The sequence below is a fragment of the Dama dama genome, chromosome 25 (genome assembly GCF_033118175.1).
Source record: "Dama dama isolate Ldn47 chromosome 25, ASM3311817v1, whole genome shotgun sequence".
NCBI classification, from domain to species: domain Eukaryota; kingdom Metazoa; phylum Chordata; class Mammalia; order Artiodactyla; family Cervidae; genus Dama; species Dama dama.
In genome coordinates, this window is record NC_083705.1 from 22,122,479 (window position 1) to 22,148,291 (window position 25,813).

General features: G+C 37.0%; 3 protein-coding genes across 8 annotated transcripts in view; 1 reads left to right on the forward strand and 2 right to left on the reverse strand.

The window, feature by feature from the left end:
• Nucleotides 1–6,044, reverse strand: part of TRAPPC13 (trafficking protein particle complex subunit 13) — a 32,565-nt gene extending 26,521 nt beyond the window's left edge. For all 4 annotated transcript variants that reach the window (XM_061129676.1, XM_061129674.1, XM_061129673.1 and 1 more), the window contains exon 1: nt 5,903–6,044. In XM_061129676.1, coding sequence (XP_060985659.1) covers nt 5,903–5,948 — 46 coding nt within the window. In that variant the 5' untranslated portion in view covers nt 5,949–6,044. The remainder of the gene's footprint in view (nt 1–5,902) is intronic.
• SHLD3 (shieldin complex subunit 3) lies at nt 857–6,039 on the reverse strand. The gene is made up of 2 exons (XM_061129686.1): nt 5,903–6,039; nt 857–2,343 (listed from the first exon to the last, which is right to left on the reverse strand). The coding sequence occupies exon 2, from the start codon at nt 2,224–2,226 to the stop codon at nt 1,468–1,470; it is 759 nt and encodes a 252-aa protein (XP_060985669.1). The 5' UTR covers nt 2,227–2,343; nt 5,903–6,039; the 3' UTR covers nt 857–1,467.
• Nucleotides 6,045–6,626: 582 nt separating the features above from the next.
• Nucleotides 6,627–25,813, forward strand: part of TRIM23 (tripartite motif containing 23) — a 33,010-nt gene continuing 13,823 nt past the window's right edge. For 2 of the 3 annotated variants that reach the window (XM_061129669.1, XM_061129670.1), the window contains exons 1-6: nt 6,627–6,777; nt 13,367–13,529; nt 18,085–18,206; nt 20,440–20,718; nt 21,290–21,472; nt 24,293–24,508. In XM_061129669.1, coding sequence (XP_060985652.1) covers nt 6,697–6,777; nt 13,367–13,529; nt 18,085–18,206; nt 20,440–20,718; nt 21,290–21,472; nt 24,293–24,508 — 1,044 coding nt within the window. In that variant the 5' untranslated portion in view covers nt 6,627–6,696. Of the gene's footprint in view, nt 6,778–13,366; nt 13,530–18,084; nt 18,207–20,439; nt 20,719–21,289; nt 21,473–21,507; nt 22,234–24,292; nt 24,509–25,813 lie in introns of those variants that run through there. The other variant, XM_061129671.1, reaches the window with a different exon arrangement.

Sequence of the window (25,813 nt, forward strand, 5' to 3'; positions counted from 1 at the left end):
ATACTGGAGTGCGTTGCCATTTCCTTCTCCAGGGGATCTTCCCGACCCAGGGATTGAACCCTGTTCTCTTGCATTGCAGGCAGTTTCTCTCCCACTGAGCCACCTGCAAAGATCGCTGGTAAAAATTAATAATTTCTGACTTTTCACCAGCAGTTTTGACTGTAAAGATGACTAATGAAAGAGGAAGTAATTACTGAAGAAGTTATCTTGGAAACTTCCTCTATACCTGGTGATTTTTTTCATTTGAAGATTTTTGGAAGCATTCATGTACATGATGATTGTTTTCTACAGAGCAGTCTCCTTTGAGACAATAAAAAAGGTGCTAATAGTTGAAAAGAAAAAAGTGTTTGAACAGTGTGAAACCTAATTAGAAAAGATAACCTCTTCAGTTAAAAACTGGTAGACTTCTCAGGTTTTAAGGAACCTCAAGAGGCATGTTATGAGAAACCCTCCAAAGGACACACTTACCTTGCCAGGCACTTTGCCACAAGGCAAGCATGTTTTTGCCTTCCTAATGAATATAGTCTTACTGATTTTTTTACAGATATAGTTTAAATATTGATAATAGTGTCTCTATGTTAGCTCTGTGAGAGCAGGGTCCATATTTGTCCCTTCTCCACTTTACTCTAGCACCTATTTCATGGTACGCATTCAAATTTGTTAAATATACTTTCTAATAAAACTTTTATTATATAACCATTTTGGAGATTTTTATAAAATGATGTGTAAATCCATTAACATTTTGCTATGGGAAACCCACAGTGAACCCAAGACCCAGAGAACTAGTGATTAGCATTACCAATATTAGACTGAATTATCTGTATTAAACAAAGAATAAATTGATCTCTTATCCATATTTGATACTTCACTTCAAAAAATGTTTATTGCCTTAAATATATATTACGGTCTTAGACAAATTATACATTTTGTACTTTTGTTTCAAAACAACACATCAGCTATTGTCTATTACATATCTTTGGCCATAATAAGCAGAATATGGGCTGGTCTTTCAATCTGAATTACATTATGCCACATGAGTATCATTCCCAACAGAACTGGTTTTAGTTTTATTTAAAAAAAAAAAAATCATTACACTTTAGGCGAGTTAAGGAAAAAATCCTGTAAAATTAGATTCTGGGAATTTACCAAAATCCAAACCATTCACTGTAATTCACAGGAATATCTAACTGAACTAGTGGAAAAGCAGTAACAGAACAAAAAGAGTAGAACATTTTATCTCTAAATTCAGTTTGAATAATAATTCATCACAATTCATTGAAAGGAAAGCTGCTCAAAGTAGAACCCAGAAAGTTCCTGACTTAATTGGAAAGCCTAGGAATGCACCTGATATTTACTTCTGGGACTCAAATTGTATACATAACCACACACTTAAAAATTTATTCATCTGTTTCACTTCCTACTCGGTTCATTCAGAATATTCTTTTTTTGGACAATCACTGTAATTCATTACATACTAAAAATAACACCATATTTATGCACAAATAAATTAATTCTCCCAGTAAGAGCTAATCTTCCTTTAAGAAGACTCCCCACATATTCACAGTACATAATATCACAGAACACCCATATCTGGCCTAAATGTCTCTGAATTGTAGCATTACAAGATGGAAGTTCATTGTGCCTGATAATTCGATTGAGTTTTGCCCAAATGTCTTCCAGAGTCTGGTTGTTACAAATAGTGTGATCTATTGTCCATCTTGCTCTATAAAATGAGTGCAAATTTAGTGCCTTTAGATTATCTTGCAATTTTTTAGACAAAGGAAAAACATTTTCAGTACAATTACTGCTGGGAAGTGATGATACACTCCAAGACCTTTTCTTGTGCCGTTTTTCTTTTTCTGCCTGTTTCTCCAGACTTCCAGAATTAGTCTGTTCATTCAGCGTGTGTGACTGTATTAAGTGCTTCTTTCTTTTCAAATTGGGTTGAAACTCCAACAGATCTACTGTGCAATCATAACTCTGTGATTTAATACTATGTTCTGAAATGGCTAAGTACTGTCTCACATCTTCAGCTGCCTCTTCAGAAATCCCAGGCGGTGATCTTTTAGGTTTGAGTGGAAGTCTGGACCCATCATGTGGAAACCAAGGAATAAATCTCAATAGCGGACGTGTAGGAAAGTCTTGAATTGCTTTCTCTGCAATTTTTGGCAGTTGTGTGGGATCACTCTCATATGGTCGATAATGTAATATTACTTCTGTAGTCATTCTGCAGTAATCCTTCTATTCTTAATGAAGAGAAAATTTCTTAGCTGAGCTCCTCAGAGCTAGAATGTAATTTATAATTACAAGACTCTCTCTTTCCAAATCAGAGGGAAACAGGACCTAAAGTGGAAGTATTACAAAGAATAAGATATAGCAGGGAGAGCCTATATACAGATAGGCAGGGAAAAAAAGAAAAAAACAAAACCAATTCTAATATATTTTATCAAAGTGTTACTGGTAAATGTGAATGCAGTCCACAAAACTGGAAGTCCTTTCTCTCAAGAAAATAAGGAATCTGGATTACACACCCTTAACATCCTTTTAGCCTAAAACTTTTACTAATCAACATATTTAACTGAACAGATGTAACAGATTTGGAAGTACTGCTATTAACATATTAATATATAATCTTTAATCTTAACACTATAGCAAAAACAAAAGGTAAATTAAGATTTTAAAAATACTAGAGTCATATGAAGATAATGAACAAAAGTGCAATACTACTTAAAAATCTGAAATGTGAATTGAGGACAACAAAAATGACTGTAATTTTTAATCTACCTTGAAGAAAATGGATCCTCTCACACTTTAAAATTACATGAATTCTACCAAATAGAATACTTAAATGATTTTATTTCATTCTCAGAAGTAAACACTTGAAGTGGAAATGCAAATTAAAACATGAAAATGGTTTAACCTTGCATTTTAATCAGACTAGGAACTGGCTTCATGACAAAGTCTCATCTATATAATTGGGGCACTTTAGCAGTGTCAAAACTTTAGCAGCATGGCTCCTGAATTCCAGTTGGGAGGATGAACAAGAAGCTAGAGCCTTACAGCCTGAGTTTCTCTTAGAACACAGAAGTCTTCAAGTTACACCAAATCAAGTCATCGAAAGTAAGTGCCAGTACACAACACACAGGTTCAATAATGGAACCTTCTCTGGATCTGCAAGTTAGACTTCCTAATTGGGCCCAAAGCTGCGTAAGTTATAATGCAGGCTCTTTTAAATTTTAGCTTCTGGAGCTAAAAGCAAGAGGCTGGGGCTTCCCTGGTGGCTCAGCGGTAAAGAATCTGGCTGCTAATGCAGGAGACACAGGTTTGATTCCTGATCTGGAGGTCTCATGTATGGTGGAGCAACTATGCTCCAATGGCACAACTACTGAGCCTGTGCCCTGCAGCAAGAGAAACCACCACAGGGAGAAGCCCGCGCACTGTAACTAGAAGCAGTCCCCGCCCGCCGCAACTAGAGAAAAGCCCGAGCAGCGATGAAGACCCAGCACAACCGTGCGTGTGTGCTTAGTCGCTCAGTCGTGTTCGACTCTTGCGACCCCACAGACCGTTGCCTGCCAGGCTCCTCTGTCCATGGGACTCTCCAAGCAAGGATACTGGAGTGGGTTGCCATTTCCTTCTCCACGGGACCTTCCCCACGCAGGAATCGAACCCGGGTCTCTTGTACTACAGGCAGATTCTGTACCAACTGAGCTATGAGGGAAGCCCTAGCACAGCAATAAATAAATAAAATTTTAAAAACCAACAAAAAAGAGGTTGAATCATTTCTTCCAAAAATCATCAGAGAACTACGTGATGACGGTTCTCCCACTGCCACGATGACTGTGAGTGGAGGCTCCCTGTCATGACGTCACAACACTCATTTGACCAATGTTCTGAAAAGTCAAAAGTAACCAATCTAACATCCATTTTCAACATGGTTCTAAATATAGATAGCATATTCTTTCACGACTTAACAATGCTTTTAGTTTTACTTCCTTTCATTTTTACATTTCAAGATATGGCATTGAGAATTCTTTCACTGTTGTCTGAGCTTATCCAGTGTTGTATTCCAGGGACACTGAAGTTGTGGGAACGCCTTAATATTTTACATATATATGAAAGCAAACTGATATATTTGCCATTCAATGATTAGAACTTGTGAAAATTCTTGGATAATTAGGACAATGGAGAAAATGGGTCCAAAGAGCTTTAAGAAAGCTGAAACTAACAGTGACTTTCAAAGAACTTGTCCTTTCAGGTTGCCAAAATACTCCTTCTCAGGAACCTTCTGTTTTGGAAAATAAAAAATACCTGGAAAAGACTGCTGTAGCAGCCTAAAATGACAATGGCAGTTAGCCTCCACATCACTGGAATTTAACTGTATATAATATCCTTGAATGTGTATAAAATGACATCTAGTAGCTAACAGAACTTCTCCAAATTCCCATCAAAATACTAAGGGAATGAGAGCATCTGAAAATGCTCTTTCCTTCATTTGGAGGCAACATGGAGTCTTGGAAAGATGAAGGCCTAATGTTGAAATATTACCTCAATCACTTACTAGCTCTGTGATCTGGAAAAAGTTTAACTGGGAGTTAAGCAATATATGTTCTACATATCTGATATAAGACTGAGATTAAAAAACATGACAATTTCTCTTCTTTCTTTCAGAAATAAGCCATTTTAGAACAGGCCACTTGCTCAGGCTAAGCTCACAGGTCTTACTGCTATTAGTTAACATTTCAAATTCTTAGTTCCATAGTCAGAGACAGTTCTGATGACCCCAACTATCAGTACACGCTTTTTGTACAAATGAAACTGATGAGCTTCTGGAATGTCTGATGCTTACAGCATAAGTGAGGGGGTAAGAATCCCTCAAAATGGATACCACAAGAAAGGTTAAGTGCACTTCAGTTGAATTCACATGTCTACCAAGCATCTTTTCAGTTCAGTCCAAGAAGATATTGGTAACCACATAGTGCACCCAAGAAATAAGTGCATATGTGGCATTAAAAAACAGATGAAATAAAGCTAAAGGCATTTCAAATAAAAGATCTCAGAGAACAATCTGAGATCCTCAGAACAATTCCTCAGAGATCTCAGGAATTTTAGAGAAAGTATGTCATGCTGGTTCTCCCTAAATAATAACCCAATCAAATCATCAAACTTACTCAAAACTGTATGCTGTACACAGAAAATGAAAATTGATACCAATTTTCCCGTACACAATACCCTGAAGTAAACTGCAGTGAGTTTTAACAAACCTAAATTATATGTTGTAGTACTACGCATTTCTAAATGCTTGGCACAATACTAGACTAATTTCACAGGTAAAGCTGAAGCCTGGTAAATTTGTCACTGCCAATGAAGAGACAAGAAACAGGAGGAACACCCACTTTAGATACCCACTATTAATCATCTCGGTTCACACACGGCTCTCCCCGGGTGGGGGGGGGGGGGGAACTTCAGCATCTGCGGCTAAAATCTGTTTGGTGGCTTCAGCAACATATAACAGGGTAAGTAATTTACCAGGTATCTATTTCATTCTAAGCGGAGTAGGACATGGCAACCCACTCCAGAATTCTTGCCTGGAAAATCCCAAGGATAAAGAGCCTGGCGGGCTATAGTCTATGGAGTTGCAAAGAGTTGGACATGACTGGCTGACTTAGCACACATATTCCATCCCGTCGCAGGGAGGAAAGGGGGTCTCAAACCTAAAAAGCGAAGAAGAAAATAGCTTCCTCTCGCTCCACGGCAAGAAACTGAACAGGAGGGCGAGCACTGACTGTTTTAAGAAGAACGAGGTCTACATCCCAGGGGCCAGGTCTACGTGCCAAAAGCTGCAAGAACTAGTGAGAAAAGGGGAGAAAACAGTGTAGAGTGAGCCGGTTTCGCAAAAATTTACCTTTCAGGGCCAGTAGGTGCTCCTGTTTGGGGGGATTCACCTCCATTTTGACCGGCACTTTGAGCCCACTGCCTACGGAGGCTGAAGAGGTTCACTTCGCTCGGAAGAAAACAGAAAGCGCACGTTCCGGAAGCCAGGGCATCACATTCCCAATAGTTTCTTCTCTGCCGGTGGTGCCTTAAATTCTCTTCTTACCACGTCCTTTAGCGACTCAACGGCTTCTTTTTACCAAAGCCATCTCTTGCCTCTTTAAAGACTATACATAAAATACTTCTCTATTTTCCAGCCACAATCACACACCGCGACTTCAAGAAACCACTCCTCGGAGACAATACGCGGCCCTGCAAATACCTACATCTCCGAGTAAATGCTGGAGATGCGGCATGCTGGGATTTGTAGTTTCAAAAGCCGCATGGCATGCAGGGAGATGCAGTCCCCTTTCGTCCAGTCCATTTTACAACTAGGGAGAAAAGGTCGTTACTGGAGCAAGAATTTCACCCCCAAACCTTACTTCTGTTTTAGCCCTTATTTTTTGCTTTAATTTTACTCCTCCCATCAATCTGATGGAAGTCTGACGGAGACTGAAAATCTCCAGACTCTTTAATAAAAACAAAGCTCCCATTCGCAAGCTCCTGCTGGCGTGAAGGGGTGCGAAGAAGCCGCCTCAGCTGCGCCCGGCGTCGTACTGCGCCTGTGCGCTAGCCGCAAGCGCCGAGGCTTCTGGGTAGGTGGCTTTACCCCGCCTCTCCTGTGAAGGCCTTCGCGGCTGCTTCAGTGGCGAGGCTCCTCCTAGGATGGCTGCTCAGGTTGTAAACAAGCCTGGAGCGGGACTAGACAGTGGTCGTCAGGGCAGCCGGGGGACGGCCGTGGTGAAGGTGAGGGACCTTGCGTGCTCTGTTCTCCGCCATCGGCCTCTCTTCGGTTCATCCCGGAGATCTGGCTTTTTTTGGGCGGCTTGCGCGGACTCGGGTCCCTCTCGGCTTTACAAGCCTATGCTTCCCCTCCGGACCTTTATCCCTGCAGGCCTGAGGTTACCTGGCCTCCTGGTCATTCTAGTCTTCTGTAGTCGCCAACGGGAACTTTTGTGAAAAGGAGCCGATAGGCCTGTGAGAGTGACCTGGGCTGATCTTTCCCCAGGCCCTCTGTTTTTAGCTAAGCCCAACAGGCATTAATGAGCTTATTTTTATGAAATTGATCCATTATTATTGACTGACACTATTTTAGATATTTTACCTCGTTAATATCTATGAAGTAATTGTTGATTCTAGTTTTACAAGTGAGGAAACTCAGGTTTCGGTTAACACTGTAGCTGAACCAGAGTTGACTGCTCTATAAAGCATTCTTTTCGTTACTGCACTACTTTGTAATCAGACCTCTGTTATTGGTTGACCTGCCCTGTCCTCTTTTGGTAGTACGGGTGTGTCGACAGACCCGTTAATGCTCGGGAATATGAATTACCCTATGTTTGAAGTTTGAAATTCTGCCATATTTAAATGCTCTAAAATGGGTTTACCAAAAATTCAGTTGAAATAACGTAGAATTCACTTTTCCGTATATAGATAGATCTGGAAGGGAGAACTGATTTTAATAACCTTCAGAATCCCCTGTAATCTCGGATAGTGGTAATTCTTATTCCTGGTTACATATTACTGAAGACTTTAAAAAAAAAACACAAACGATTTAATCCCCCAGTTCTGCTTAAGTTGATATCAGTATTTTTTTTGCATTCCCAGAATGCTTTTAATGTGCAACTAGGGTTCAAAACCATTGGAGGAGATATTTGAAGTTCTTTTAAGGTCTTGAGTAATAGGCACCTGTGGTTTTTCATCTAATGTTGGTTTCATATGACAGCGAATGATACATTTTTGCCTTCAACTGTATTATCGATCAGTATTGGTGGTTGTTGATTCATCTGTTTTTAAATATTAATAAAGTTATTTTGAAGATACATAGCATATCTGAGATGTGAAGGTGCCCTCATTATTTGGCTTGTATGGTTGGGATTTTATTTATTGAATTGTGCTTTTTCTAAGTAGAGAATACCTGAAGATTATTTTGTGAAATAACTTGAATTAAGAAGTAATAGGAATAGATATTACTGCTATGTGTGCTTTTGTTACCTTGTTTGCCTTAAAATCTGAAAAATATACCAAAACCTGATGTAACTCCAGTTTATTAATGCACAGAGTTTGATAAATTAGAGGCTCATTTTGTTAATTTTCATTTTTATATGTAAAATGTGACTGAGATGTGCAGTAGGATAGTCCTTTTTGGCAAGATCCTCATGGTTTAATTTGTAAGATAAATTACAAATTAAATTTTAAAAAATCTCATGGCCATTGTTACAGATGAAAGCAAGAAGTGTTCATTGGAAGTTAAAAGTTGAAATTTAGAATGCTAATGTTTGCATATGTAAAATGACTTCCTGCTTAATGAACAAGTTGATATTGATAGAGTTTTCTCGTTAGGAAAAACAGACAAAAATTGGGTATGAAATTATTTATGTTCACAAAAGAAGTGTGAGCTGCCTTAGTCCTTTGAAAATATGGCCTGCTTTATTAAAATTTAATTTACATGTGATAAGTTTGAAGCCCTCTTTGGCATATTGTGAAGTTTGTAAAACTAAGAGCTTTTTTCCTATCTAGGACTTAAATACTTATGCTGTTAGCCACAATTCCTATTCATAAATACTGAAGAAAAAAATTTCTTACTCTTTTATTTACTGAGATGATGCAGAATAGTCTAGTAACTGTGATTTACTAATCTGTGGAATTTTACTAGTGCTTTTTGAAAAAAACCTATGGTAGTAATATGAGTGATGATGCTGTTAAAGATAACAAGATATGAATGAGAACAGTAAAATTTTAATTTGGTTCTTTGGAGTTTATTGTCATATATAATTTAATATATTATGGTGTCTCTGTAGTGAGAACATTTATTTAAAATGTTGCACTTTGTAATATCTAATTTCTACTGTGACTATCGTTTCTGTAATTTGATATTGAAGATTTTTTTCTTTTGTTCTTTTTTAAAATGAAGATATTTAAGTGATACTTTTTTACTGACTGGTTTAAAAAATGCAGGATAATATGAAGTGTGTATATTGTATATATGTGTGTGTAAATATACATTAGTTCAGTTAGTTCAGTCACTCAGTCGTGTCCGACTCTTGTGACCCCATGAAGCACAGCATGCCAGGCCTCCCTGCCCATCACCAACTCCCGGAGATTATTCAAACTCATGTCCATTGAGTCGGTGATGCCATCCAGCCATCTCATCCTCTGTCGTCCCCTTCTCCTCCTGCCCCCAATCCCTCCCAGCATCAGGGTCTTTTCCAGTGAGTCAGCTCTTCGCATGAGGTGGCCAAAGTATTGGAGTTTCAGCTTCAGCATCAGTCCTTCCAATGAACACCCAGGACTGATCTCCTTTAGGATGGACTGGTTGGATCTCCTTGCAGTCCAAGGGACTCTCAAGAGTCTTCTCCAACACCACAGTTCAAAAGCATCAATTTTTCGGCGCTCAGCCTTCTTCACAGTCCAGCTCTCACATCCATACATGACCACTGGAAAAACCATAGCCTTGACTAGACGGACCTTTGTTGGCAAAGTAATGTCTCTGCTTTTTAATATGCTATCTGGGTTAGTCATAACTTTCCTTCCAAGGAGTAAGCGTCTTTTAAAAATTTCATGGCTGCAGTCACCATCTGCAGTGATTTTGGAGCCCCCAAAAATAAAGTCTGCCACTGCTTCCACTGTTTCCCCATCTATTTGCCATGAAGTGATGGGACCGGATGCCATGATCTTAGTTTTCTGAATGTGGAGCTTTAAGCCAGCTTTTTCACTCTCCTCTTTCATCAAGAGGCTTTTTAGTTCCTCTTCACTTTCTGCCATAAGGGTGGTGTTACCTGCATATCTGAGGTTATTGATATTTCTCCCGGCAATCTTGATTCCAGCTTGTGCTTCTTCCAGCCCAGCGTTTCTCATGATATACTCTGCATAGAAGTTAAATAAGCAGGGTGACAAAATACAGCCTTGACGTACTCCTTTTCTTATTTGGAACCAGTCTGTTGGCCCATGTCCAATTCTAACTGTTGCTTCCTGACCTGCATACAGATTTCTCAAGAGGCAGGTCAGGTGGTCTCGTATTCCCATCTCTTAGAATTTTCCACAGTTTATTGTGATCCACACAGTCAAAGGCTTTGGCATAGTCAATAAAGCAGAAATAGATGTTTTTCTGGAACTCTCTTGCTTTTTCGATGATCCAGTGGATGTTGGCAATTTGATCTCTGGTTCCTCTGCCTTTTCTAAAACCAGCTTGACATCTGGAAGTTCACGGTTCACATATTGCTGAAGCCTGGCTTTGAGCATTACTTTACTAGCGTGTGAGATGAGTGCAATTGTATAGTAGTTTGAGCATTCTTTGGTATTGCCTTTCTTTGGGATTGAAATGAAAACTGACCTTTTCCAGCCCTGTGGCCTCTGCTGAGTTTTCCAAATTTGCTGGCATATTGAGTGCAGCACTTTCACAGCATCATCTTTCAGGATTTGAAATAGCTCAACTGGAATTCCATCACCTCCACTAGCTTTGTTTGTAGTGATGCTTTCTAAGGTCCACGTGACTTCACATTCCAGGATGTCTGGCTCTAGGTGAGTGATCACACCATTGTGATTATCTGGGTCGTGAAGATCTTTTTTGTACAGTTCTTGTGTGTATTCTTGCCACCTCTTCTTAATATCTTCTGCTTCTGTTAGGTCCATACCGTTTCTGTCCTTTATCAAACCCATCTTTGCATGAAATATTCCCTTGGTATCTCTAATTTTCTTGAAGAGATCTCTAGTCTTTCCCATTCTTTTGTTTTTGTCTATTTCTTTGCATTGATCTCTGAGGAAGGCTTTTTTCTCTCTCCTTGCTATTCTTTGGAACTCTGCATTCAAACATACATATATATGTGATTTATGTGTAGTTACTCCCCAGCTGTTTCCATTCTTCAAAGAGAACTACAGTTCCAATGTAATGTTTCCTGTGTATCATGCCAGAAAGATAGTATGCTTGTAAAACAATATATATATAAATATATATTCTCTTTAGCTCCCCGAAGTAGTATACTTGCAAAACAGTGTATATAAAAAATATGCCTCTTTTATATCTTCTCCATCATGCAGAAGTTAAATATTTTATATGTCATTTTTCACTTTGCTTTATTGATATGGAATCATACTGTGTATACGTAAAAAGTTTCCTGACTTTTCCTCCCTAGACTGCATGTGTGCGTGCGTGCTCAGTCGTGTCCGACCCTTTGCGACTCAATGGACTGTAGCCCTCCAGGCTTCTCCTCCATGGGATTTTCCAGGCAAGAATACTGGAGTGGGTTACTGTTTCCTCCCTCAAGGGATCTTTCCAAGCCAGGAATTGAACCTGCGTCTCCTGCGTTTCCTGCATTGCAGGTGGAATCTGTACTGCTGAGCCATCAGGGAATCTCCCCACTAGACTGCATAGTTTTGCAGTATATGAATGTTGCTTAATTTATTTTCTGTGTATATTTACTTTGTTTTCAGTATTTTGCTAATGCAAAAGATGCTTGAAGGAATAATATAGATTCTTATACATATGTGATACTTATAGGATAAATTCCTGAAAGTAGAATTACTAAGCTATTCATATTGTTGATAGGTTTTGTCAAATTGCCTTCCATGGGGGCTATATCAATCAATACACAGTTCACAGCAACCGGCAGTTTATCTACTCTCCCACACTTTCATCAGTAGAAAGTGTTACCCGCTTTTTAAAATATAATCTGAAAAAAGTATATTGGTATAGCTTCGACTGATTTCAAAATGTTTTGAGTGAGATTGGACATCTTTTCGTATAATTAAAGATCTGTTTTCATTGCCTTTTTCTGTGAACTATGTATTACATTTAAGCTTCTTTTGGACCATACTGGGATGCAAGCCAGTCATGAATTATCAGTTTATTTACAGTGAAAAACATTAGCATTTCATGTGCTGACTCCAACTTGATTGTAGAGTTAATATTAAAGTTTTACTGGATTAAGTCTGATTTTCACTGATTTTTCTGTGTGTGTGTGTGTGTGTGTGTGTGTGTGTGTTTTTAACCTTGTAGTATGTATTTGTTTGGGGTGGTGGTTGGCTGAACTGTTTTAAAATTTTTATTTTGTTGGACTTTAGTAACCTAAGCACATTGGTGCTTGGTATTTGGAATACCCTATTCCTGAGGGCTTTGGTCTAACAGGGTAAGACAGGCTGGAAAGCCAATTAAAGTATTAAAAGTGTTTTGGGTATTGAGATTAACACTTATCCATGGTACATGGGAACCCTAAGATAGTGTGTTTATCTAGGAATTTGTTTGTTTATTAATGTAAAAAAAGAATCCCTAGGAAAATGTCTGTTTAGCTGTGTCTTCAGTGTTAATGTAAAGAAAGAGGCAAAAACACTTTGGTATGTGCTGTGAACTGCAAGTTATTTGATACAGTTTGAGAATAGAATTTGGATGAGAAGAGAAGCAATAGAACAGCAGCTGTGCTGCGTTAGGTCACAGATGGTGGTCCTGGAATTTGGGGTACAATCAAACAGTTCAGTGTGGGTGTGTTTAAAACATTTATTAAATTGTGAGAAACTTCAAATATATTAAGAAGTAACCTTCATTGATATAAATATAGTTTGTCGACTAATTATAAAACAAACTCATGGGCTGAAGAATTAGAGTATGCCAATTCTTGTCACCCTTCTTTTCTTTTTTTATTGAAGTATACCTTTTTTTTTTCTTTTTTACTTGAAGTATAGTTGATTTGTCATCTTTCCTATGACTGACTCTATGTACTTTCACAAGTCAGGTACTTGTGATTGGAACTAGATAAACAAAAAACTTTTTAACCCAGGGACATTATTAATTGAGAACAAGGAATTGAAATTTAAGTCTAACTGCATTCTTATATTGTATGATGTAAATGTATGTTAGAAGATACTTGAAAATTACTCATAGTCTTGTCTTAACAACTTCTTTATCATTTACAAGTTAAGTTGTCATCCTAGCACATTTATCAAATTATTTTTGTCCATATTAATGATGGGTTTTCTGAGAGTTAGTTAATTGCAGAGAAATTGTTTAAGAACCCACCTTTGGTAGAGTTATATACTGTTAGGGATTCACATATAATGAATCATGTCATAATTTTCAAAACTTAAGATGTTAACTTACAACATTATTTTGATCCCTGACACTTATCCTTCCAAGGAGATTTCACTGTGATGTAATTTTGGTGAGATCTATCAGATGAAGTGACAAAAGATGGTTTAAGATTTTACACCTAGACAGTTTTTTTTCATGGAGGAATAAAGTAATTTAAGAAGATTGATTCATTAAATAAGATCAGACTTTTTTTTTTAGCCTAAAATATTTGTGCTTTGAAGTCATTTAAAGAGCACATATGTTCTTTCCCATTATTAGGTGCTGGAATGTGGAGTTTGTGAAGATGTCTTTTCTTTGCAAGGAGACAAAGTTCCTCGCCTTCTGCTTTGTGGCCACACAGTTTGTCACGACTGTCTCACTCGACTGCCTCTTCATGGAAGAGCAATCCGTTGCCCTTTTGATCGGCAAGTAACAGACCTAGGTAGGAAAAAATACATACATATAATTGTTCGTGTAACACAAATGTCATAGTAGACAATTTCTTTCTGCTTGATTTTAAAAATTGTAAAATTCTGGGAGTTCCCTGGCAGTCCAGTGGTTAGGACTCTGTGCTTCTACTGCAGAGCGAATGGGGTCTTTTCCTGATCGGGAAGCATGCTAACGTGTGGCCCAAAAAATAAAAAGAAACATAAAATTCCAAGAAGCTTTCAGTTTCTTTTAAAACCAGTAGTCCTGAAGCTATAAACTAACCCACTCTTAGGGACTAACTTTATTTCATCTTCTGGGATTTTTATATTCAGTACTTATAGATCAATAGTTTTAAGACACCTGAGAAAGATATGCTAACCTTTTCCACTTTGCTGTAAAACAGGGTTTACCTTAGCCAAGGATAGGCTATTAAGGGAAATACAGATAAGTACTTGGAGTTTCAACATGTTATTTATTGATATCAAAGACAGAAGTATTTTTAGCATTTGATAACTACTAACTACTTCTTGTTCTCTGTTAAAATGTATTTAAAGGTCTGGTGGATTTTTTTCAGTTTTTTGCATGCTTTTAAAACTTTGCTTTATAGTTTTCAAAATGAGTTATTACAAAAAACAACAACAACAAAATGAGTTATTACTATAGGATACCAGATTTGGAAATGACATTTATTAACATTTGAACAGTTATCTGACAACCATAAATTCTATGTTTATTTTTTTTAATGGTGGAATTTTCTCCAAAATTAATAGTTTAAGGTTGTCATTTATTTTTGGCACTGTTTAAGACTGTTCAGTCTGTATATCACATGGAACACATTTGAAATAACTGAACCACCAGGAAAACAAGCAAGAGTACCCACATTTTTAGACCAGACAGCTTTAAAATGCTAAGAAACATTGTTGTAAAATATTTTCTTATAAGGGTAGGATAGAATGGTTTTTTTAAGATTTTGGTAGACTTTGATCTAACTAAGTAGTATGCTCATTTGCCAGAAAACTAATACGAGACAGTATTAGTAGTGTTATGGGTAGCATATAAGGTTCAGGGGGGAGATGTCTTTATTTTGACATTTTTTTTTGTCCTTTTCTTCTGTAATTTATATATATCATACCATCTTCTTTATAAACTGTATAGACGTAGTAATACTTTGCAAATGTAAGATGGACCCTTTCTTTCTCTTTAAGGGCACTGCATACCACAGTGTGGGTTGTTACTACCCTCACTGTGATAAACTAGGAATTCGTGACAGATAATGGTTACTGATATCCTAGTTGAAATCAATCAAACCAATAACTTTGCCTTGAATATAGGTTGTGATTTCTATGTTCTTGTTCAGTGACTAAGTCATGTCCAGTTCTTTGTGACCCCATGGACTGCAGCACACCAGGCTTCCCTGTCCTTCACTATCTCCTGGAGTTTGCTCAAACTCATGCCCTTTGAGTTGGTGATGCCATCCAACCATCTCATCCTCTGTTGAGGATCCATCTCATCCTCATCAGCATCTTATTTCATCCTTCTCTGCCTCTGCTCAATCTTTCCCATCTTCAGGGTCTTTTCCAGTGAGTTGGCTATTCACTTCAGCTGGACAAAGTATTGGGGCTTCGGTTTCAGCATCAGTCCTTCCAATGAATATTCAGGGTTGATTTCCTTTAGTATTGGCTGGTTTGATCTCCTTGCTGTCCAAGGGACTCTCAAGAGTCTTCTCCAGCACCACAACTTGAAAGCATTAGTTCTTCAGCGCTCAGCCTTCTTTATGGTCCAGCTCTCACATCTGTACATGACTACTGGAAAAACCATAGCTTTGACAATATGAATCTTTGTCGGCAAAGTGATGTCTCTGCTTTTTGATACACTGTCTAGGTTCATCATCACTTTTCTTCCAAGGAGCCACTGTCTTTTAATTTCATGGCTGCAGTCACTCTGCAGTGATTTTGGAGCCTGAGAAAATAAAATAGGTCACTGTTTCCACTTTTTTCTCCATCTGTATGCCATGAAGTGATGGGACTGGATGCCATGATCTTAGTTTTTTGAATGTAGAGTTTAAGCCAGCTTTTTCTCTCTCCTCTTTCACCCTCAAGAGGCTGTTTAGTTCCTTCTCGTTTTTTGCCATTAGAATGCTGTCATCCACATATCTGAGGTTGTTAATATTTCTCCTGGCAATCTTGATCCCAGCTTGTGATTCATCTAGTCTGGCATTTTGCATGATGTATAGTAATTACTATACCTTGTAGCTTAGAATTTTACTCTAATTCGAGCCTATGGAATATGTGTTAATGACCTGTGATATAGTTTGATGTCATTATGTTTTAATTTGTGTTTAAAATCTATTATAGAAATTATATATATATATATAAATTGCATAAAATTTGGAGAATCTATTAAAAAGTATAACAAAAAAATCATTTGTATTTCCTGCTTATAAAGTCAAATTACTGTTTTTTTTTCTTTTCTGTTATGACTGGTTACAGGATATTGAATAGAATTCTCTGTGCTATACAGTAGGACCTTGTCATTTATCCATTCCATATGTAATAGTTTACATCTACTAATCCCAAACTCCCAAGCCATCCCTCCCTTCTACCACCCCAGTCCCCATGAACTGCTGTTAATATGAAAGAATCAAAAATTAGAATTCTTCTTTAGTATCAGTAGTTGTTTATCATAGTTATTAGTACTGGTCAGCATTATTTATGGTTCTTCTTTTCTTTCCTCATGGTAAAATTATACCTCCCTGCTCTCTTATGATTAGGTAGGCAGAGCTGTGTGATTTTCCTTTAACTAATGAAATTATGAGTGGAAGTGAAATGTTAACTTCCAGGTAGAAGCTGTTAAGAATGGATTTATGATAGTTTGTAGTAAATTGTTTTTCCTGCTACAGTGAGGTGATACAGGTGGTTGGAGCCTCAGTGGCCTGTGTCCTTGATCATGGACAGTAGGGAACAGAATCTCTCTTGTCTTCACCAACCCCTGAGATGTTATATGAGCAGAAAGCAAATCTTTGTTGTTTTAAGTCATTGAGATATTAGATTTATTTTGATAGTCACAGAAAAATTAAGTCATATCTTAGGCAGTAGATACATACTGTTTAAATACTACTAAGAGTTTTTGTGTTTGTGTTTAATATATAATTAAAGTATTTGGATACTGTCAAGATAATACTTTTAAATAAAGGACTTAGTGTACTTCTTAATCTTTTATAAACAAAGTGGATAGAACTCAGTTTGGGATAGAATATGGGTGAAAAATTAAATCAGTTGAGAAAGCCTTGCTAGGGTGGCAAGACAGGTGGAGATGCTGGGTAGGGGCTGCATAAAGATACTTGGGAAAGGAGGTCACAGAAATCAGAGAGGAGGGTAAAGATATTTAGCCTAGTTTAAAAAAATTTTTTGGAGAACCATAACTAGAAATGGCTTTTTTCCTTACCTTTTCTTCCAACTTTCCTTCTTCCTTCCTTTTTTTCTTCCTTCTCTCCCTCCCTTAGAAAAGAGGGGCCAAGAAGGACGGAAGCCTTGTAACCATTGACTTAATCATTCTTTTGTTTTTACAGTGAATATGTATTAGGTGGCAGCTTTGTGTCAGATGGTATTTGTTGTATAGAAGCTCAGCATAACATATTCCTTCTAATTTCTGGAGGATCTATCTTTTATTTATAGTCTTAGGAAGAGTTTGTGTTTGTGTGTGCTTATGTGTGTGGCCACATTTGCATGCACATACGTATGTTCACCTGGCCTTTTATGTTATATGTATGTTCACCTGGTCAGTTCTGGGGAAGAAAGGCATTGGTCCTTATTCAGATGTGCCCTAAAGTCTTATCTACCTAAAAGGGAGTATCGTCAGACTTTAGTGTGAAACTCCGTGTTTGTGTGTGAGAAGGAGTTTATATATTGATTGCTCTTAGGGTTCTAGGTTAGATGAGATGGGGAAAATATCTGTAGCTGCTCTAGTTCCAGTTTAGAGATGGATTTATTTTAGGTTAAGTGTATCTTTCATACTGTGGTTTTCAAACATGCATCATATTTTATGACCATATTTGTGGTCATAAAATCAGTTTAATTGTCTGTGAATAGGGTTTTTAAAAAAGAAATAGGATAAAACTTATCAATGTGTTGCACACTGTGAGGGTGAATTTTGGTTTGTAAATCTTCTGTTTCAGTTGTGTGTGTGTGTGTGTGTGTTATAGTGGGTTGCAATGTAAAATGTATTTCTTACTGTAGGTTCTGTTAAAAATATTTAAAGCACTTGTTTTAGTATATATAGAAAAAATCAGTAAGGAAATAGGCTTTATAAATTATATTGAAGTTAAATTATAGAAAAAGAATAAGAGTTTTAAAAAACGTTTCTACTTAGAATGGTAAGGAGTTCTGTGTTTTAAAGAGAATATTAAGATTGCTGTTATAGCATTAACAGGAAATGGAGAAAATTTGAATTTTCAAATTTTAAACATTATTAATGATTGAACTGTGAGACATTGAAATTACTATCAGGATATGGGGTAAAATAAATAATATTCCATTTTGTTATATTTAGTTTATATGTTTATATTCTAGGAGATTCAGGTGTCTGGGGATTGAAAAAAAATTTTGCTTTATTGGAGCTTTTGGAACGACTGCAGAATGGACATATTGGTCAGTATGGAGCTGCAGAAGAAGCCATTGGGATATCTGGAGAGGTATTGATTGAACAGTTGAAATATTTGTTATGACCCTGAATTTTTTCTTTTAATTTAAAATATTTGCCATTATATGCCCAATATTACCTCACTTACCATATAAAGTAGGATTCCAGAGATACAACTTTTCATTACATTATAATTCTGAAGGCAACAGAATCCCCAACTGAACAAAAGCAAAACTGAAGCTTGAATTCTCTGAAAATACTATACGCAAACTGTGTTTTTTGTATAAACTTGTTTCCTTATCATCATTAGTTCTACATAAGGGTAAAGTGAAAGAGTAAGATTATGGATGAATACGAAGGATATGTAGCCTACATTAAAGCAGAGGATGCAAAAGTGAATCATTCAACAGTTAAAGCACAGAGAAATAAAGAGGAGCTCCATGAAAGGGACCTTTTAGCGTAGAGACAAAATGCCTTACAGGGAGCCATAGCTCCCGCTGCTGCTGCGGCTAGGTCGCTTCAGTCGTGTCCGACTCTGTGTGACCCCACAAACGGCAGCCCAGCAGGCTCCCCCATCCCTGGGATTCTCCAGGCAAGAGGACTGGAGTGGGGTGCCATTGCTTTCTCCGATAGCTCCTGAGGGAATTACTATTAAATATCTTCATGAAAAGTTAAATTGTATGTAGATGTACTCTCTTTATCTAGACAGGTTAGAGTCCAATAATTATTAGAAAACCATTAACACAAGTTAAAATACATTTTTAGCATAAAATTTATCTACTTAACTTATAGACTATTCTGAATATAGGAATAGTTGTTTAGTAAATAGTTAATAATTTTTATGAACACCTTGAGAACCACATGTTTAGTATCAAGGAAAATGTCAGATTGACTTTTTACTTCTCTTTTATTAGATCATGATTTCCTATATAAAGTGAATCAGTGAAAGTAATCTCAAACTGAAGCACTGTTTTCTAAAAATTTTGCAGTTCTTTCCCATGATTTATCTTTTACCTTTATTTTGAAAGACATTGAGGATTATCTGACGTTGATCTTACAAATTTGTCAACTCTAGAAAGCAGAAGACATGACTCTTTAATTTTATACATATGCATTTCTCATAGTTGCAAACAAAGTTTTTTAACTTTGGATTCATTTTTTATTTACTGTGATACTACTTAATGACACCATTGGTATATTTTCTAATTTTTATTTCTACAGACATTTATACCAAATCTTTCCCTTTCTAGTTATGGCCTTTTAGTATTCAGAAAAAGTTTTCAAAGCATTCTTGATTATCTGACATGTAAAACTGACAACTTGGAATGCTTTTTACTAATTCATAAAAATAATAAACATTTAAAAGGTTACATGTAACATAGGGTTTTATTTTATTTTTTTCTTAAATTAATGATTTTCAACCAGGATAGTGCAGTGGACTCAACTATGGAGCTTTAGAAAAAATACACAGGTTGGACTTCATCTACCCTTATTGAGAAAGGAGTATTTCTCACGTTGGAGTCTAAGCATCTATGTTTTTAAAAGCTTCACTTGGTTATCTAAATAATAAAATTTGTGCTTCTTTTTTTATCTACATTATGCTGACAAGTATATTTAAAGCAGGGGGAAGTATTTACTGTCAGTTCTTTCAGTCTTAAAAACTAATTTCTGTCCTCTGTTGTCCGTTTCTTGTGTGTCAAGTGAGGGGATTTTGCAGTAGATACCTTTGCACTGATAGTGAATCTAAAACAGTGGTTGTATTTTTGGCCTCAAATTCATAGCATATATTGATGATCAATTTTGGAAATAGCTTTCACTTACCTATAGAAGTGAGTAGTGAATGACTTTTTTATTTAATTATCTGTTTATTTATATGTATATAAAGATTATGGGTTTTTATATTTCAAAATTTTGCATGTTATAATGATTGGGGTTTAATTAAAATTTTTTTTTAATCAAAGTATAGTTAATTTATAATATTATGTTAGTTTCAAGCATACATCAACATGATTTGGTTATATACACACAGACACACACACACACACACATATTCTTTTTCAGGTTTTTTTCCATTATAGATTATTATAAGATACTGAGTATAGTTCCCTGTGTTGTATAGTAGGTCCTTGTTGTTTAACTGTTTTATATATAGTAGTGTGTAATTTATTTCTCCTCTCTCTCCCTTGGTATCTCCTTTGGTAACCCTAAGTTTATTTTCTGTGTCTCAGTCAGTTTCTGTTTAGTAAAGGGGTTCAGTTTTAATACATTACTTTTTTGTTTATCAGAGCATCATTCGTTGTGATGAAGATGAAGCTCATGTTGCATCTGTATATTGCACCGTATGTGCAACTCATTTGTGTTCAGAGTGTTCCCAAGTTACTCATTCTACGAAGACACTAGCAAAGCACAGGAGAGTGCCTCTAGCTGATAAACCTCATGAGAAGACCATGTGCTCTCAGCATCAAGTGCATGCCATTGAGTTTGTGTGCTTGGAAGATGGCTGTCAAACTAGCCCACTCATGTGTTGTGTCTGCAAAGAATATGGAAAACACCAAGGTCACAAGGTATGAGTGTAGTTAAACTTGATAACTTCACCTGCTTTACCAGCCTACTGTTTATTTTCACTGACTTGGTTCTTTATAGTAAAAGTAGAAACTGAAGAAGAGCTAAATGATAAATGAGTTGAGCTTGGTAGCATGAAAAGAAGAGAGAGGTTTATTTTCTGAATGACTTATCAAAAATTTCAGAGTCCTTATGATTCATTCTTTATTGAAAATGGCTTTCTAGCAGGAAACAAAAAGTTCTTTTCTTTGTGTGCATGTTTTTGTAAAGCACTGGATTGTGTTGATAATATATCTGTTGATGAACTAATGCTTGTGATCAAATTTTAGAGAAGATTTCTTGGTTTCTTAGCAGTATATAGAATTCCAAATTTAAAATTATTTCTTTGAAGGATAAATAATTTTGGAATGAAGGCAGATTAGTATTTCTTCATGCTGTGATTTTATAAATATGTTATAAAACCCACTTGCAGCTAATGCTTTGTTTTTTAATTAATAGGAGCCAGTTAAGTAGCATTTTATATCATTAGTCAATACTGTGAGTTCTTTTCTATAATTATGTTGCACCTTATAGCATTCAGTATTGGAACCAGAAGCTAACCAGATCCGAGCATCAATTTTAGATATGGCTCATTGCATACGGACCTTCACTGAGGAAATTTCAGATTATTCCAGAAAATTAGTTGGAATCGTTCAGCACATTGAAGGAGGAGAACAAATAGTAGAAGATGGAATTGGAATGGCCCACACAGAACATGTATGGATTTTTTTCCTCCTTACCCTTTCTCCTTCTTACTTTTTCACCTTGTAGGATTTATTGAGCAATTCCATTGTGCCAGTACTGCACTAGTCAGTGGAAATAAATTTTTTGAAAAGTCTCTGTCTTTGCGGAAATTTATAATCCATCATGGAAGAGTTTCAAGTGTGGTAACTGTTTACTTTGTGGGGGAAATGCAGGATGCCCTGGCAGTGTGCATAAAAACAGCATTAACTTAGGTAAGTCTTGGAAGGCTTTCTAGAAGATGTGATGTCTAAACTGAGATTTGAAGGAATTTAGTCAGGGAGAAGAGTGAGGTGGGGAGAGAGTTGTTCCAGAGAGGGAAGCCTATGTTAAAATACCTGGATGTGAGAATTGGACATATTGTAGAAACTTAACTAAGTTCACTGTGGTTGAAGCTTTGAGTATTGGGGTGGCACATGGTAAGAAAAGATGTTGGAGAATTAAGGGCCAAATTGTGCAACATCTTGTTAGCTATGTTAAAGAGTTTGGACTTTATCTCATAGGCAGTGATGAGCCATTGAAGAATTGTCATAGGAATAACGTAATCAAATTTGCATTAAGAAAGGTTGCTGTTTAATATAAAAAATGAATTGGAGGAACAACAAGATTGGAAGCAAGGAGACCTCTTGTGAGGTTGCTGAAAGTATCTGCTTGAGAATTGTTTGTGGCCCATAATACTGCAGTATTGAGGATGGAGAGAAGCACATGGCTTTGAGATGTTAAAAGAAGTAGAATAGGTAGGTCATAGTGATTGATTGGTAATATTGATTGATAGGTAACTTGCAGGGTCAAGCATGATGCCTAGGTTTCCACCTTGCCCAGCCTGGCGGATGGTTGTGCTCTAAACGGGGAGGAAGAAGAATTTGGGAGGGGATGATGAGACCAAGGTGGTAAGTTTAATTTGGATGTTGAATTTGTTATGTCTGTGAAATAAACAGAAATACCCCCAACCCCCTACAGCAAGGTGAAGAGTAAGTGGGTATTAGGAGGTGAGTGTGTCTAACTTCTAAGAGTTTGGCTATGAAGAGAAGGAAGGGACTTAAGCAATGGTGGTAGTTGCTTTTAAAAATTGAATTATAGAGGAGAAGCGTTGGGCTTCCCAGGTGGCACTAGTGGTAAAGAACCCGCTTGCCAGTGCAGGAGTCTTAAGAGATGTGGGCTCAATCCCTGGGTGAGGAAGATCCCCTGGAAGAGGGCATGGCAACCCACTCCGTTATTCTTGCCTGGAGAATTCCATGAACAGAGGATCCTGGAGAGCTACAGTCCTCATCACAAAGAGTCGGACATGACTGAAGCGACTTAGCACACATGTGTAGAGAAGAAAGGGATATTTTCAGACAGGAATATAAAACACAGGGTCAGACAAAGTATAGTGGTTTTTTTTGGTAATAAAAATTAAAGTGAAGTCATAGGGAATAATTGCTAGAATAATGCTCCGTCAAACTAGTAGCCAGTAGCCTCATGTGGCTATTTAAGTTTAAATTATTTATCAATCCCAAGAAATACAGAATTTACTTCCTCAGTCTCACTAGCTACATTTGAAGTACATTTTATGTGTCTGTATCTAGTAGCTACGATATTGGTCAGCACAGATATAGAACATGTCTGTCATCACATAAAATTCTATTGGATCTTATTGTACTATGGTGGAAATATTTATGCCCTCAATAAATATTTATTGAACATATCTCAAGTGCTAAACACTATTCTAGCTAAGGAGACACCACTGTACAAGTCAAAAATATCACCTATGTGGAGTTTGCATTCTAATGTGGGAAGAGAGACAATATATAAGTAAAATACGGCAGAAGTATGTTATTAGGTGCTTTGGAGAAAAATCCAGAAAAGGTGGTATTTGAGGACAGACTCCCTGAGAAGGGGCATTGAGCAAAGACCTAAAGGAGCTGAGAGAAGGGAACCATATTAATATTTGGGGAAAGAACATTCTAGATCAAGTACAGAGGCCCTGCAGTTGGAGTGTGCCTCGTGTTCTTAAGAAACTTAGAGGATGCTGAGTGTAGCTAAAACAGAATGATTGATGGAAAGCATAGCTGGAATTGAGGTCAGAAAGGGCCTAATAGGCACTTGCTTTACTTTATTCCAGGAATGCTCTTCTTCAAAATGTTCCTGTGGTTCCCTCTTCCTACCTCCTTCAGGTCTTAGCTCAGATGTCTTTTTCTCAGGGATTCTGTCATTGAACATCCCATATAAAGGACTTTGGCATTTATTCTGTGTGGGAAACCACGGAGTGTTTTGAGCAAAGTAATAATTAACATTCTGACTTAACATTGTAAAATGATCAGTCTGGCTTCTGGATGGAGAATACATTACAGGGAGCAGGGGTGGATCTAGTGAGCCGAGTTAGAAGGCTATTACAATAATCAAGTGAGAGATGACGATGGCTTTGATTAGGTTGGTAGAGGTAGGGATGGTGAGGCATGATCAGATTCTAGATATATTTTGAAGTCAGCAGAATTCAGTAAGAAACTAGTTGAGAGATAAAAAAGAGAAGTGTTAAGGGTGACTCCAGTTTTTTTAGCTTGAACAACCTGGAAGTTGTAGTTGCTGTTTATTGAGATAGAAAAAACTAGGTTTGCGGTTGAGGGAGACTTGTTTTTTTGAAATGTCATTTAAACAGTTGGATATCCAAAGGTTGTGTTTAAGGGGAAAAGTCCTCTGTGGAGATATACATTTTGGGATTTTTAAGGTTATATAGATGGTATTGAAATTTTCATTATTTCACATAAAAAATCTTTTTTAAGGTTACAGTTGTTGAAATTATTTTTATTGCCCAAGGTACCAGGTACTGCAGAGAATGCCCGATCGTGTGTCCGAGCTTATTTTTCTGATCTGCATGAAACTCTGTGTCGTCAAGAAGAAATGGCTCTAAGTGTTGTTGATGCTCATGTTCGAGAAAAGTTGATTTGGCTCAGGCAGCAACAAGAAGATATGACTATCTTGTTATCTCAGGTTTCAACAGCCTGTCTCCACTGTGAAAAGACTTTGCAACAGGTACATGGTTTAAAACATGGTTAGGACATAGTTTAAGAAGGAGAATTTGTAAGCTTAATCAAATCATTACCAGAAGTACATACTAGTCTTTTTTATTAATTTAATAAATATTTTTATATTATTACTGTATGTTACTGTGGGCTTTAATGTGGATTGTGCTTAGGACATGATCTCTAACCTTGAATTGCTCCAGTCAGCCATATCAATGCCCTCTCTTTTGAGTGTCCATCCCACCATAAAACCATAGGTTCTAGAACCTCTTTAACTTTTTGTCATTCTTTATTCATCCCAAGTCCTTTAACCCTTTTTTTCCAAATGTATACTATTCTTTCAGCTTGGTGGGCTTATGTCTCCCTTTTTTAATATTGGAAATCTTTCTTCAAATGTTTACTGTTGTTTGAAGTTCCTTTTTCTTGCTCTTTTTGTTCATTGGTTTTTGGTGGGGGGAGATGGGGAGTGCATCTGTAACACGAACTACCCATCTCTGCTCTAATTTATTGGTTCTTAACTTTGATGTCACAGAAAATCCATGTTTTTTTTTTTGATGCATGATGTATTATAAGCAATTTGTTACCCATTTTGCAGATAATATGCTTTTAAAATGAATTAGACTTAAGGTTATTCTAACAAAAATGTCAGTCTTACTCATTACTGTTTTCGATCTGCCTTCATAAATGTGCAAATTAAGACTTACTGTTGCCCTAGGAATCCTAATATGCTGCAGACACTCTCATCTTTTGATATATTGCTGATGATTGTGTTGATATCAGATCATTAGAGAGCTAAACTTTCTACCATTGTAGAGCTTTTTCTCTTAAAAATCTGATAGGCTAGGCTGTAAGCACATCAGCCTTGCGTCCTTTAGTCCTTGTCACATTGAATTGTAATAATTGATGTTTTAGCCATTTATTAAGTTGTTTTCTTGCTCCAGTCCTGTTCTTCTGTCCTCTCATTTGTGATGCTGAGATTGGAACGCTGAAAACCTGCTCTGCCAGCTGGTTCCATGTTATTTTAGGCTCTGCCAGTAGGGGGAGGCTGAAAGGTGGACGTGATTTCCTGTGGGTTCCGGTTTGCTTGGGGTTCATGTGAATGTCACTGCTCACACGAGGAGACCACTTTCCTTAGAGATCTGAGTTTCAGCTCCATGGGATCCCTCCTATAAGTGTCTAAGTTTTAATAATTCTAGCATCTCTCCTTTATTCCCCCAGCCCTGAGAGTGCTAGCTATTTCTTACAGTTGTTCCCTCCATGAGACCTCCGAGCTCTTTTTACACTTTCAGTTGCCTTGTTAATAACTACACCTAGT

Coding starts and splice junctions, on each gene's coding strand:
- SHLD3 (XM_061129686.1), bottom strand. CDS start 2,226: ATGACTACAGAAGTAATATTACATTATCGACCATATGAGAGTGATCCC.